Below are 16,669 nucleotides of genomic sequence, written 5' to 3'. Positions count from 1 at the left end.
TAACATTTTCTACAATTTAAAATTTTATTATTACAAAGTTTCGCATTGCGAACACAAACTCTTCATTTCAGAACTAAATATAATTTTTGTCCATTCTTTTTCTGTTAAATTCTTTGAATAGAAAACATAATTTTCAAAAGACTAAATTTATAAACATACTTATTACGAGCATAAAACCATTTTGTAGGAACAAAATGTAAAAATGGCACTATGAGAATAGGAATACGGAAATTTGTATAATTAAAAAAATTGTAGATTCGATTTTATATTTGTTTGTACTTTATATTAAAATATGAGCGAAAAATTTTCTTGATATCTGTTTAGTATGAAATAAGTTTAGAATTTCAATAGAGTGATAAATTACGAAAATTCACAATCATCAGAGCATATTGTATAACATAAATGTATTACCTTTTTTAGGTGGGATGCCAAGAAACGCTTGACACCTGAAGATGCCCTACGCCACGAATGGCTTCAATCGTCTTCCTCTACACAGCAGCAAGAACTGAGGCGGTCACCATCAGAAGTTGCCAGTAGTCAACAGCAACCACAACAACCTCAACAGCTGCAGGTGCAAGCCCGACGAGTGCCTGAGGGCGAGTCTTCTGCTGCAACACAACAGCAGTACTCATTGTATCGACTGTACAGGGGCAAGAAATGTGCATCCAAGCTTCTTTCTGGAGGAGATGGCCACCAGGCTGAATCAGGTGACGGAACCTCCAGCAACAGCACTGCAAAACCCAAGTTGAACGGTGTAAGCAGCGCAAGTGGAAGCAGTCGTACCAATGCAGCTATCGGGGAACTTGTAGCCGCACTTGACCCCAATCTTGATGACTCGGGGACTTTCCTACCTCCGATCCTATGAATAAAATGATGGACCTAGTCTGGTCTACTACTATGTACCAAGAACTTGGCCTAATTTGGTCAACTGTAGACTGTGCTAACAGTGAACCAATGCTGACGGCCACTGAAAGCTATCGTAAACCAAAAGTGTGACCTAGCCCAGTCAATTGTGATACAAGACTCTAGCCAGTGTGTTGGTATACACTTTATTTCCGTGCCTCCTATACTTTTTTATGTTTTACGATATGATTTTAATCTCATCTTGTGTGATACTCATCGAGTCTTTCGTAAGGTCAAAATATTGATATGTTAAGTATCTTTGTGTAATTCTTTAGTCCGTAACAAGATTGTGACCTAAGTTGGCCTAGTGCAATACAGAGCAAGAGAAATAAAATAAATATCATGCACGAAAAATGTACCGGTATGTTCCATAAAGGAGATAAACCCGATATTAATAAAATTAGTACATACCAAATTCTAATGCATTTGGTCAACATTCACACATTTCTGACACAACTTCATGACAACTCGGTACTTAAGTATATGCCATTTTTAGTTTTGTTTTTGACTGAATACTCAGAACTTGAGATATGATTGTAACTGTACAAGCATACGATACTCAAGTTTAAAGGCCTATATAAATAGATATGTATATCCCCATATTTAACTTCCCCAGACTGGTAATACTGCACATAATACTGTCTCAAGTGTCACCATGGATAGTAAAATGAAATATATATTAAGTTTGTTCCATTTACAGAAACATTATCTGTCTTGGGCAAAATGACTGAGTAAAACATTTTAAATAGTTTTGAAGTGAAACTACTGAACATGTAGTTTCGCTCACCGCAGCAGAGAACTGAATATGTCTTCATTCAGGATATGACTGTTTCTGTGTATATATCAGTAACATTAGGAGGTGATACTTTTTTCTTCCCTTATTACAGCGTAGAGCCAATAAAGCAACTATTATCCTATTCAGATTGACACTAAAACGGACAGAAAAATATCTAAGCTCTGTTTTAGCACCTTTCCCTAACAATTCTTGTTAAGAACAGTGTATTTCTACTCAACATTATGAAATTATAGTATTCAACCAGCAAATCATTGTAGTCAACTGTCAAGAAGAACCAGTGTGCAAAAAAGTGTAGAAAACTTAAGTGCAATTTCATTTGTGACATCTGTGAGGTAAAAACGCATAACTTTTTAATGATCTTCAGCACAGTGAATTAAGTACATTAATATGACAAAACCTACAACGAGGTAGTGTCATCAGTTACTATCATCATCGTCATCATCGTCATTGAAGTACTGTAATGTAGTCATTTAGACAATCACTCTCAGAGATGTTTCATAAAATTTAATCAAAGAATAGAAGTGTCAAATTCTAGTTTCAGTGAAACAAAAGTCAAGTTTGAATTTCTGTGTAACTTTTTCTATATGTTTACTGTTGTCATCAACAAATACTGGTGCAGAGGCATGGAAACCATATTGAGTTTCTTCTCCATAGTTATAATGAATCGTTGTTTATTCTAGCTAAATTATTTTATTAAGATTTTAAGAGTTTTTATGTGGATCATAAGCCATCCACTAATATATTTTGCGTGGCTGGCAGTTGTTCATGCTTGTGGTACAAAAGATAAAATGGTTTATACGTTTTTTACCTTGATACCTTGTCATATATTCTTCTAAATTTTATACAAAACTATTCAATTATCTGATTATTTGGAACATTATAGATCATCACGATGTAATAAAAACAACATTTTTTACTTTTATTCTGTGATATATTCTTAATGAATGTCTGTATCTGTTGCATACAATTATTTATAAACACTATTTTCTTTGCACGACACTCCATCAAATTAATGGCATGCACACGACTCATAAAGCTATTTGTTGGAGTTTCTATTTACTGTTCAGATTTATCTAACTTAAAATGTTAAGCAAGATGCTTCATAAAATGTAACTTGTAGCCTGTCTCCACAAAATAAATATGTGTGACTCCAAACAATGTACTATCTGTAATGAAGAGAAATCAGTTATGAGCAACGCCCAAATTATAGAATGCAGAAGCCTTAACCATCTGCAAACCCCGAATTTAAACACATTGTACTGGGAAGCCAGAAGACGGATGGTTATCAACAACACAGAATGTAACTGTAACGATTACCTTCGTTGGCAAATAGTGTCTTTTAATTTCTTTGATTGCCGAGTTCCTACAAATTTTAAATACAAATTTTACACTTTTACTCTTGCTACCAATACTATTAATGGCACTAGAATCGTGTATCTGTTACCTATTTAAAGATGAATCTTCTGTCAATAAATTAAATATTTTGCATTTTTGGGAGTGCTATATACGTCCCATAAAACAAATATAAAAAAAAAAACACAAATATAAAATTCATTATTGTCATGCTTCTATCCTATTTTACACTTTATTATGAGAAAAAATAATATTACACAGTTCAGTTTTACTAACTAGTTACACAAAGTATCTAGAAAAATATGTCGGAGATTTTAACATATGATACCAGTACGTCCCATAAAACAAATATAAAAAAAAAAACACAAATATAAAATTCATTATTGTCATGCTTCTATCCTATTTTACACTTTATTATGAGAAAATAGTATTACACAGTTCAGTTTTACTAACTAGTTACAAAAAGTATCTAGAAAAATATGTCGAAGATTTTAACATATGATACCAGTATGTCATGAACAGTATTAAAAATTTCCTGAAACCCAAAATGCTCTCCTTCCCTTTTTTAACACTTTTTTTTTCTGAACCACGATGAGATTTTTTTACATGAAAGTATATGATTTTGTGGTAAATTTCATAAATGTATGATTTTGAAAATTATTTCTCCTAAAATGCACTTCAAAACTAAAAACTCTTAACAAAAGAGTGTGGCTTAAACTGTCTAATATTGTTCATTCCGAGGAAATTAATGCTAAGAGAAATTTTGAGATATATATTTTTATCTACTTGGTTATTTAACGACGCTATATCAACTACTGGATTATTTAGCATCAATGGAATTTGTGATAGTGAGATGATATTTGGCGAGATGGGCTGAGGATTCACAAAAGATTATAGGACATTCGTCTTATGATTAGGGAAAACCTGGGAGAAAACTCAACCAGATAATGAACCCAAGTGGGAATCGAACCCACACCCAAGTGCAACTCTGGATCAGAAGACAAATGCTCTACTGCCTGAGCTACGCCGGTGGCTTTGAAATATTTTCATTTTACGTCGGCAAACAAGTGTAAGTTTAAATATATTTTCAAAACCTAACATTCTCCAAAATACTTGGACTTAAAATACAGAGTGGGCGAAAAGTCGCTTTCCAAACACTTCCTTACATTTAATTACATTCAATTTACATTTGATTACACATTCCTTTACAGATATTGTTCAAAATAAAGCCCTGTTTCTCGATACCCAAGTCACAACATTTAGGAACTGATTTACAGATGGCAGAACATAACTCACGACTTTCATCGATTTTCACGACTGTTCGATCATTTGTCGCAACTGATGCAGATCTTGCAGTTCTGAGCAAAAACATCATTTTTCAGGGTACCCTGTAGCAAAAAATCACACTGCGTCAGGTCGCATGATCTGGGTGGTCATTCTGTTGTGCCACAATGGCCAATCCAATCATAAAATTGCTGGTTTAAGTCGTCCCTCAATCATACACCAAAAGGAGGTGGTGCTCCATCCTGTTGTCATATCAACTGATATCGGCAAACTGAGGGCTGTTTTCAAGATATGACATCAGACACACGAACATGGTTGCCAACCCACCACTTATTACACCAGCTATTTGTTTGTTCAAGTTATGACAACTGTATATGTGTACAAGTATGAAACCTAAGAACGAATATTGGGGAAAGTGACTTTTAACCCATCTTGTATTATAAGATATTCATGAGATATAAATTAATACAAAGCTAAATTATATAAGCTAATTCCTTCTTATCAGCAAATATACATAAATTCGAATACACTTTGCAATAATTATAGGTATTAATGAGGTTTATGTAATTACAACATTATCAGCTTCAAGGATTTGGAACATGTTGGTCCGTTCCAACTCCATTCAAATATGTAATGTGTGCACTTTCTTTTTTAAATTGAAAAACTTTCTAAATTACATAGTTGTTTGTTAACTAGCATTTTAGGTAATACAGACTCTCTAAAATACATGTGTATATTATACACGAACTTGCAATGACCACAGCAAGCAGTACTGTAATAGACTTAAAACCTTTTCTATAATGTTAAGTCATAACAGAGAATAGAATTTCTAAAGTCTAGAAACTGAAATACATAATGTCCTTAATTCATTTTCTGAACACTTGGAATGAAAATTCAAACTAATTAATACAGATGTTCATTAGGATATAACAATCTAAAAAAAAAAAAAAAAAAAACTTCGCTGTTAAGTCTTACAACATACAGACATATTAAATGTTACTGTCAGCAAGTTAATGATCTTTTATTCTAGTAGTTATTGTTAATCTAGTCAACTGGTAAGGTAAATAATTTCACATGTACTGAATTCTATATGTTTCATGTTATTTATATGTTAGGATCATATTTTGAATTTTCAAATGTGGAGATACTAGGTATATGTAGTAAATGGCAGTACTTAGGTGTTATTATCAATTTGTACGGAACTGATGTGTTCATTTCCAAATGCCTACATTGTGAACTGATTTATGGAGAACGAATCCAATATGGTATCTGTGAGGCATTGTTATAAGACTAAAACATCATGTCACATATCGTTTAGCACATTCTGCTTTTCATGCTGACTCTCTAAAGAAACTGGTGAAACTTGAGAGTATTCCTCCAGATAGATACCCAATATTCTATTTTAGCTACATGTTAAATACAATTGACCCATAGTGAATGTCTTTCCTACCTGCCACATGACAAGGATGGATTGATGACAATATTACCAGCTGAATAACTCATGTTCAAATCCACAAATAGTTAATGAGAGACAGTGGAAGTAGTATAATATTGCTTAAACGTTTGTTTATAAGTTGGTAATTGAATTACTGCATTTTCTTATTCTTTTACCTTTTATGTCATCTAGGCACTGTTTTTACCATCCTGGCCAGGATGTGAACCTGGGACCATACAATCTAGCTGAGTCTCAATTACATCAAGTAAGATATTCATGGCAGGCCACATTATATACCTTATGTCTTATAAATTTGAATTAAATAAGAGAGAAAGTGAAATTTACTATGTAAATAAATAAAATTTGAGTGGAAATACATTGTAGTTTATTTATTGCTTTTATATGTACATTACCATTTTATCCTGAACTTCCGATAATATAATTAAGCTCACTATGAGAGTAAATTATCTCAATAATTATTTCTAGCTTATACAAATAACTACTGTATACCAGTATGTCATGATGGATTAAGGAGATATATGTACATTGATTCAAAACTATGCATAAATATTTATCTGATTATTTTTAGTCGAATTCAATAAAATAAGTTTTTATAGACAAAAGAGCCAGAGATTGTTCCTTTTCCAATATAATATTACAACGTAAGTTTTATCAATAACTTTCATTGTTCAAAGGTGTTAATCAAGTATAAACAACACTCCAATAATTATTGACTAACTTTAGTGTAATTATGGATAGTTATGAACAGGATAGATAAATCCCAGTCGCCAGATCACCATGGCACCTAAAAATTGTTATGTGGTACTTGAATATTTTAATTTTTATATATCCTCTCTCTTTTGTAAAAAGGGAAAAACCAACAAATCATTAATTTTACAGTTTGAGCAAGAAACTTACCTTAGTCAAACTTCTCTCTTTATTGCAAATGAACCATTGAGCTAAAAGACTTACATTAATACAAAATAACGACTATTCTTAGTTGCAACAATGACATCTTTCAGATTTTAAAGTTTACTAATGGTTATTTATTAGTATTTATTTATTTTTTTTAGAAAAATCACTTGGACCCTTTTTACATAACAGGGGCAATGTACTGTGTATTTATATTTATTTATTATTATTATTATTATTATTATTATTGTTATTATTTTAAACTAATGGTAGATACTTGACTTCTCGTCATTTACCAATATGAAGTCAGCTGTGTAGACCATTTACTGACAGAGTCGTTACCCAGGGTGCCCATAGTAGGCTGGTCTACACTACACCTGCAATGACATGAGATGATGATGATGATGATGGAGATGGAGATTTGTTGGGATCCCACAGATAGGAACTGGAGCTACAGAAAAAACACCCCTGTGTTACCTGGACAATGGGCTTTCCTGTTACAAGTTATAAATCAGGGGTACACCAGGGATCGAACCCAGGTCTACAGGATTAAAAGCCACTAAAACACTGAGACGGCTTTGAGTATTTTTATTGATTTCAAAATTTTTTAAGACTTCGATTCCTTTTATGTCACTACAACTGAAAGTACATAATGTTAACGTAAGAGGTCCTAGGAAGAAGTTTGAGTAGGTACAGTACCATATGTAATGTATTTAATTAATTAATTATAGTATTGTTTAATGTATTTTAGTAAATTGTTGCTTTATTTTCTTTGTAAGTCGACTCCCAATTGTATGCAATAAGAGAGAAGAAACATGACAAACAAAAAACAATGGCTAATCCTAATACAAAATACAATGTATAGTTGTAATGTTGTTAGTTATACCATTCACAATTTATATAAAGTTTACTTATTCAAGCTAATTTTTACCGCTCTGTTTAAGTGAAATTTTTAATGGTTAAAAGAACATTCTATAGAAAATGAAAATGTAATATGTTAATTAATTAAATATTTATTTAAAAAAAAACATGGTGTCGTGGTTAAGCCACAAAGTGATTAATATGGATACAAATACTATAGACTATACTGTACTAATATCTCCAACTTTATTATTATCATTATTATTATTATTATTATTATTACTACTACTACTTACAAATGGCATTTAAAGAACCTGGAGGTTCACTGCCACCCTCACATAAGCCCGACTCTGTCCGTATCCTGTATAGTATGCGCGCAAGTGAGTGAGAGACAACATTTTGGATTTTTTATGTACCACATTTTTTACAGCTCGCACCCCATTCACACCCCTCTTGCTCTGATCCTGGCAACGTCACTGAGGGCCAGTACTTGTAACTATCTTATATTGTAATGATTCAAAATCATCACAAAAGGAGAAATAATGGCTCAAAAGTTTCACTCCTCAAAACAAAAAAGTATTTTATGTGATAGAACTCTCTAGATATGTTGAGGTGGAGATAATACGATGATGGAATATTCTTAGAATAAAAAGGGAAAATCAAATTTTTGGGGAGAAAATTTCCTTCACAATCGTTTCCCTTTTATGGTACTTTCTTTTCCTGAACTTCGAGTTATCAATTTCCACAATGTGTCGGCCTTCACAACCTTTAATAATATGTTAATCTTGCATGATTAAGACTTCACGAATTTCTCTGTACAGTTGGCCACCATTTCTCTCAATGTTACTTACCTGTGTTGTAGAGTCGTTTCCATATCTCTACACAACTCATCAAAATTCATACAGTAGGCTATTCTTAGTTTTTAAATCAGTCTGGAAATTCAAAGATATTCTATGTTCATCTTCTAACATAGGCCTACACTTATAACAAACATGAAGACTTAGTCCCACTGTTGATAGTGCTATGTTGTATTATCCTCTGAAAGAAGAAAGTTAAAACTGGGCTATCTTCAGAAGCTCAGAATACTGTTCTTCATAAGCACAGTTTGTTAAAAATCCAGCATTAAAGCACATTTAAAATAATTTAAAATGTCTAAAATGCAGAATTTTTACTACATCTGGTGAGGCTTTTTTCTCTGTCACTAAAATCTGGGCATTCCCAGTTATCCATTACTTCTGGCAACCTATCCATCCGACATTCAGGAGAATGGTTAGTAATTTACAGTCTTAAAGATCGTATTTTAATTACACAGTGTTGCTGTTGTTTTCTAATGCCAGGCGTTTGACAATAAAGTCATTTGACCTCTTGCACTCCAATATTTTTCAAAGATATTATCATGGTCAGCCACTGAAGCACAGATTTTGAGGTGTTCCGAATCCATTTCTTGGTTTGAGTTGCACAATGGGCAGTTAGGGGATTGATATATTCTAATTCTATGCAGGTGTTTGGTCAAACAGTCATGATCTGTTGCCAATCTAAATGCAGCTACAGACGATTTTCGCGGTAAATCGGGAATTAACTGTGGATTATGATGCAGAGAGTTCCAGTGTATCAGATTTTGTAGAGTAGGTATTCTTAGTTCTAAATCAATGTTGGAATTATGAAATGTTCTATTTTCATTATTTAACATAAATTTATTTACAGCAAACATAATGACTTATCCTCAAATATTATTTTTTTCTTCAAAATCCCTTTTAAACTGCATGGATATTTGGATATGATGGGATTATGACATGGCAATAAAGGAATAGTAATGGCAGAAAAACTTAAGTCCGTGTAAAAAAATCTGCCTCAGAAGACTTTTACGCTATAAATGTGATAGAATCTCCAAGGACCCGAACCTCAGTTCCTTTTAACACAGCTTATAAGCTGACTGAGTCTTATTTATAGTGTTGAATACAGATGTATACCATCTGGGTGCAAATCTGAATGACAGGTAAAAGGAGCTAGTACCTTTTACCATATGAAGAGTCCACTGCAAGAATGATGGATGTCATTTGGAATACATTTTTCAGAAGAAGCAATTGAAAGTTTGAAATGCTTAGTGCTCAAAGGTTAACTGAGATTTTCCGATCATTACTGGACAATGACTATTAGTGTTAATGCCATACAACTCTCTATGTACATTCTATATGTCTTAAGCTATGCATTGACAGTCTTGGTTCATTTTCGACTAGAAAGTGACATTCATCATTCTTGCAGTGGACTCTTCATATGTATAATGGGTTGAAAGTAACTTCTAGCAGGAAAAAGAAAATAAAAAAATTAATTTCATTTTTACGCAGTCTTTCCTCTCTCGCAAAATTTACTGACAAATCCAGTATAGAAATTCGTAATATAAATAAATGAACTACCACTAAAACTATCTTGCGTCTGTTCATCTTAGATTACTTAAAACAAGTCACAGTTTCCTTGTTAGTTATATTTTTGCTGTTGTGAAATTTCAGGGTTGTTTACTGTTTCCTTAACATAGCGATTTCAATACAAGGAATTTGGCGAAGAAAGTCAGTCATGTGATTTCATTTCAATAAGAGTACAGTAGAGTCTCGTTAATCCGAATTACACTAATCCGAAAATGTGGTTAATCCAAACATAATTATTTTAAGAAAAAACCAAATTTATTGTAATAGTACAAAGTAGTGAAAAGAAAAAACGAACAAATTCACTCAATTTCTTTTACTTTAAAAATTATGAAAATAGCACACTCAAAGGTACTTACAACAATTAGTGTTTTCTGTACATAATTTACACATCTGTCATGTTCATAAAATCAGTAATTTTCTATTGTCGTAATGAAGTGAACCTGTTGGTTGTGGTTCTAAAAATAGCAACAGGGTACTCCCATCACTGTCTCTCAGCGCTCGTGAATAGCATGCATTGCATTACAGGAAATATTTCGGTTAATCCGAAAATCTTGTAATCCAAATAGGTCTTGGTCCCAGTGGCGATTTCTCTCAAGGAGCACAGGAGCAGTGCACCACCTCTTCAAATAACACATGTTTTTAAATTTATATCAATGAGCTGCAGTAGACTATGTGAGGGACATAATTCTTTATTATAATACGGTACTATGTAAAAATAACGCTGCACGTGTACTGTTCTTGATGACTTCTGAGACTTAGGTTTACCACTCGACACTTGCGGCACACTGTTCCATTCGAGCATGCGCAGTAGTAGAGTTTCACTAGCAGGCTTTGGAGCCTGGTAGGGAGCCAGTACAGTGTGCGTAAGAGGGGTTAGGAGCACTTTCAGATGTGTTCTCAAACTCGTTCCATCATAAATATTGCAATGAATAGTGTGCAAAATCTTTTAAATATGTAATTTTCTGTAAGAACTTTACACGAAAAGATAAAAATAAAGAAGATGGGTAGACGTACACAGGAATTAAAATTATAAGTGACGAAGAACAGTAATAGAGAAGTGACAAGAAAATTCAACATTCGGACTTACAAAAAATACAATATGTGGCTGCAATATAAAAGACGCTGTATTTTGTTTTCCTTGCCTATTGTTCGGCGGCGAACATTCATTGACAAAAACAAGTAGGCTACGTGTTATGAATTGTATTTATTTTTCTGTTTGAATTTAGGACTGTGCATAGTAACTAAATAATTTTGATTATCGTTCTGTAGGTATGATTGATTTGAAGCACATGAATGAAAGAAATAAAAACACGATTCTTCAGCTGCACACTCAACAATAATGTTAAATTAGCAGTGTTGGGTCAAACAAAAATACAGACACAATTGGATTATTGCACTTCACAATGATAAAGTTACCAAGAACAGATATGTGGTGCGGTTTTGTTGCCTTTAAGAGGTCACGATGGCGGAAACTCATCTTTAAACGCTAGTATTTTTCTGGCCTCATCAATTTTAGTTCTGAATTAGACGCACTCTTAAGGAACATTTGGAAAGAGCAACAGTGTTTAAGAGCACATCAAACACTATACAGAACGAAGTCCTTCAAGCCATTTTGATGTATGCCATGATGAGATTTCAAAGAAATAAAGAAAGCTGCTGACTTTTAGCAGTTAAGGCTGAGGAGACGACACACGTATCGAATGCTTGTGAACGTCTGAACTGTGTTATAAAACGCAATATAGCGAAAACAATATTATTTACGGTATGCTGCAATAGAAATTGAACACTTTACTTTGCTATTACTGGACCACATAGGAAACTGACTAACTGCAATTTCTTGACTAACAAAATTATGTCAATTTATATCTATATAATATATATTAGTAGTTATGTCGTGGTTAGTACCTATAATAATAATAATAATAATAATAATAATAATAATAATAATATGATAATCATAATCATAATAAATATTTGTGCACCATCAGGATTATTTATCACCACACGCCACTGCTTGGTCCCAATTAGTTCGAATTAACGAGACTCTACTGTATATATAGGGTCCCCTATTTATAAGCCGTCATCGTCATGCCAATTTTGACCTGTTATATTAATAAGTCACTGGCGTCAATTACACACCGTCAGAACAATTGATGCAAAACAATCAAGCAGATTAGATTCTGTGAGAAGAAACCACTAGATGACTGTGTATTAACAACAGAAATTTAATAAAATAAATTCACTCCCACTTTCACGTAAAAGTCTGAAAAAGTCCTCTATCACAGCCCAGACACAATTGGAATCTCCTGGGTAAGTTCTGGGTCACACTTTGAAGTTCAACCAGTATAATCCTAGCTAGCATAGTCCGAATTTAATCATCCTCATGAGCCTTTATGTATTAGTCCCAACTGGATCTGTTACAGTCTCATGCCAGCGTTCCTTTCCTAAATTAGTCCGAATATTATTTTTTTTTATTATTTTATTGTATGCATACAATTTTCATCTTTAATGTTCCCTCACAGATAAAAATCACACGGATTTAAATACGGTGATCTTGCATGCCACAATTCTCTGCAAATTATGTTATCATCGAACACGTATTTTATTGCATTCAATAAACTTTTCTCCCTTTCGAACTTACTTTACAATTTCTTAAAGCTTTTATGCTTCACATAACAGTCGTAAATAAATATAAGCTGTTTTAATTTGTAGCGAATCATATTGTAGCATACAAAATTAAAAAAGTAAACACATGTGTTTATATTAAACACATGTTACTTATTATTCTCATCCACTATCAGTAAAGTTTAAATACAGTAATTTACAATAGAGCTAATAATAATAATAATGCTATTTTAAATTATTTTGTTCATATTTGTATTTTTAAATATAGATTAAGACATTTATTTCCGAAACGTCGTTTTTCTTTCTAAAATTCGATTTTAGGAATGTTGTGTATATTCAGTTTTTTTTTTTTGAGAAATAATTTTTATCTACATAAATTTCAAAACTGCTCAATTGAATTCATCACTATTTCCTATTTCCTTCTGATTCTTTTTTTTTTTTTTTCGTTTCGATTGTATTGTTTATTCAGCAATATTTACAGTAGAACTAACATAACGTAGTACATAACTGAATTAATTTGGAAACTGTTGCACAATATTTTCTGTGAACTATTAATTCATAACACACGCACATGCGTGCTCGCACGCATACACGCGTCTATTTTCGAATCCTGCCTCAAACATAACAAATTTCCAGTAATGTCAAACATTCACCAACTGCTGTTACAAGGAGCAGGCAACAACTTTCGCTTTCAGCTGTGACGAGCCATCTAAACATGTCCAAAAACAAACCTTTTCTGTCATAACAATCTCCAAAAATAGATGTAACAGCAGTTGAAACTTTGAATACAAGCTATTTCAAAGGATTTCGCCTATCACTATAGAAACAAAGTGATCTGTCTTAGAAAGAGAAAGTGAGTTGATAAAAAGAAGTATGTCTGTTCTTTTACCATACGTGGCCTCCTAAGATCTTCATTGACTGTTAGAGTATTGTCATTCAGAGTTATCTCTGACAGAAAAAGGTGAACATTGCCAAATCTTGCAGGTAGAGCACACAGTGGCTTGTATATGGCACAAGATAACATATGAACAAGACGACAATCATATTACAGTGAAACCTCTCCTTACGGACACCTCCAAGATATGGATACTCCTCATATACGGACAGATTTTTATGTCCCAACTAAAATAATATAGAAATAATAATAAATTTAACTCTCGTTTACGGACACTCTCAGACACGGACACGGACAGCTGTTTCACAGTCCTAAAGCTTGCTTTACCTCCTGACTGCGGACAGAACTTGAATTTTAAGACTTAATGTATTACAAAAATGGAAAGTTTAGTTTTGAGAACCGTACAGTAACTCTTTAACATGAACGAAGACAATAAGGGTCTCGTAGGCTACTACTAGCCCAGTCGGCTACCCCATGTTAGCTGGAAGCGGGTGGATAAACAAAGTCATTAACCTGTTTGATGGGTCCAAGGTTTCCGTGATCGTGAAATTGTATTCGACACATGATAGGGTTAGTAAGATTATTCTCTTCACTACAACCAATTGTTCTGTTTCGAGAGACATGGCACCTGAACGTAAAGGTTAAGCTGAAAACTGTATATTACAGTAGGCCCTACTGCATAACTGTAGACTACAATAAAATTGCATGGCACAGTACTGTATTTTCCTTTTTCCGTCTTATCTACTGAGGTTCAAAGTTGTAAAGAATTTACTGTAGTACAGTATTTTGTGTTTAGAATTGAACTACAGTAATACCTTTCAATTAAAGCGTGAAGGGATACATAATGCAGATTATAAATTTATTGTTAGATTGGGGAGCCTCCCTCCCAATAAAGGACACCTCCCAGATGCAGACAGATTGTTACGTCCCTTCGATGTCCATAAATGAGAGGTTTCACTGTAATGAGTTATTTTTCGAAATACTAGGGCATTCCATAAGTAATGGCAACAATGCTGTAAATCAGTGATCCTAGCAGTGACCACTGAAATCTTGTACTACATAATAGAACAGCGAATGCAATATTGAAAGTCTCGAAGTAGCCATATTTTGTAAATATAGTGACCGTTTCTGATTTGTAGTAAACAATACAGCCCTAAAAGTGCGAACAACGATATTTCATAAAAATCCAAGATGCAAGAGAAAAACATGCAAGTCAGTGCTTTAGGGCATTACAAGAAGCCTTTGGGAGAGAAGTCCTATCATACTGAACTATTTAAAGTTGGGTGGAAGCGAGGTATTCGTTTTCAATCAAGAGTTGACATCCGAAGAGCTTTACATTGATCAGTGAGAGAGATATCCAGAAATGCTGCTGCAGATGGATTCTGCCTTCTTCCATGAATTTGGCAACATATTTTTTACATGGCAGGAGACTATATTATTTTATAGTACGTAATATAAAAAGTAACATAAATAAATTTAGTGTGAAACAGTAACTATGTTGCCATTACTTTTCGAATGCCCTAGAATACTGGAAGTTTACAAACAAATTCTTAAGATAGGATATTTCGAGTTTTTTCTTTTCCATTTCTACTTCAAGATGCCTCAGCACTATATTTACACAATGCATTACTTATGAACAATGCTTTTTTTCCTAGAGAAAAAGATGGTGGAGCTCTGTGTAAAATTTATTGGAGTGACGGTGAGATGATTATTGCTCAGTGGACTGGAAATTCAAGGCCTAAACGGAGTTAAAAAAAAACTATGTTAAAACATAATTAATCCTTATTTACTTTCACATCTTAATGTATTTTTCAGAAGAAATACAAAATAAATCCATGTTAGTATAAACTGACTCAATTTGGGTTAACAAAATTATAAATTGGTTTACAACAAAGGCACTAAACTACATACTGGTACCCAAAGTATTAGAAGATCTTCCAGAGCATAGTCACTTCTTCAGTATTCTCTCGTTCCTGTTACACTCTTTCATTGCGACGTCTATTGCAGCATGACGGCTTTTAGCAACCAAGATTTAACTACTTGACAGGGTTGTAGTTTATCAAAGGAGGCCCAGCAATAATTTTAATAAGAAGCAGGTTCCTCAAGTCGGGATGAGTCCTGAAAGAAATGGGCCATGGACCTACATTTCCTTCCCCATAAATATTCTGGCATTTTTTCAAATTTAAATTTTAAACATAGATGCCCTAGCTCAGCTTTCATACATTGCTCATTTACACGAACGAGGTTACTTGACTGTACCTTTCAATGTGCAGACTTACAACGCCCGGTGTTTCTTCTGGCGGTCATGCCTTAGCCCTTAACCTTCGAACATCACACTATTACACGAGCGAGTTTACTCGATTCCACTTGCACTGCAAAAGGATGGGTATTTTTCAATGTGCACACTTACCTTCCAGCATTTCTTCTTCTCATCCTGCAGTCAGCTCATCATACACCTCCCCCTCCCTACACCTATGTGGTAGCTAATAAGTTACGTCCATTTTCGGCTTTTCCCCTTCAAAATTTTTCTAGAGCTTCTTCAGTGCAGCAGTGAAACCCAGAGTGAGACGAATGGCCAACAGGCTTGGAGCTCACATATTCAGTTTTTCATAGCTCCGAACTTCCTTGCAAGGATGCATTTTCGCGTACCTTTTAATGTTTTTCCTCCCATCGAATCGAAAAATCGAAAGAGAATTGGGAGGACAAATTTAAAAGGTACGCAAAACGCGTCCTTGCAAGGGGTTGGGGGCTGTACAAAACTAAATATGTGAGCTTCAAGCCTGTTGGCCACTAGTCTCACTCCAGGTTACGCTGCTCCACTGAAGGAGCTCTAGAAAATTTTGAAGGGGAAGCCGAAATTGGACGTAACCTCTTAGGTACCACATACGCGAGGGGGACTGAGATTTGATCAAGTGATCACGGAACGGGGCGGGGAGGAGATGGCTGGTGTTTGTCGTTAGGATAGCAAGACGCTGTCATCTGTTGTTCGCTGACAAAGCATGTGAAGGCCGTCGGAAGAAGCGCCGTGAAATCTAAATCTGCAATTTGAGAGGTCCCTGTCCTTTCAGATTGCGACTAATTGAGTGACCTCGTATATTTAATAGACAATTTATAGGTTCTGAACTAGGGCATACGTCGTTTACAAGAAAGGGGGAATATATATGGGGAAGGGCATATAGGTC

At 34.0% G+C, this 16,669-nt stretch overlaps 1 protein-coding gene across 1 annotated transcript in view; it reads left to right on the top strand.

The window, feature by feature from the left end:
* LOC138710882 (dual specificity tyrosine-phosphorylation-regulated kinase 4-like) overlaps nt 1–6,147 on the top strand; it is a 552,841-nt gene extending 546,694 nt beyond the window's left edge. Inside the window, exon 12 of the mRNA XM_069842065.1 lies at nt 421–6,147. Within this exon, the coding sequence (XP_069698166.1) occupies nt 421–865 (445 nt within the window). The 3' untranslated portion in view covers nt 866–6,147. The remainder of the gene's footprint in view (nt 1–420) is intronic.
* Nucleotides 6,148–16,669: the final 10,522 nt, after the last annotated feature.

Source organism: Periplaneta americana, chromosome 12 (genome assembly GCF_040183065.1).
Source record: "Periplaneta americana isolate PAMFEO1 chromosome 12, P.americana_PAMFEO1_priV1, whole genome shotgun sequence".
NCBI classification, from domain to species: domain Eukaryota; kingdom Metazoa; phylum Arthropoda; class Insecta; order Blattodea; family Blattidae; genus Periplaneta; species Periplaneta americana.
This window is presented reverse-complemented; position numbering and strand designations above follow the sequence as displayed.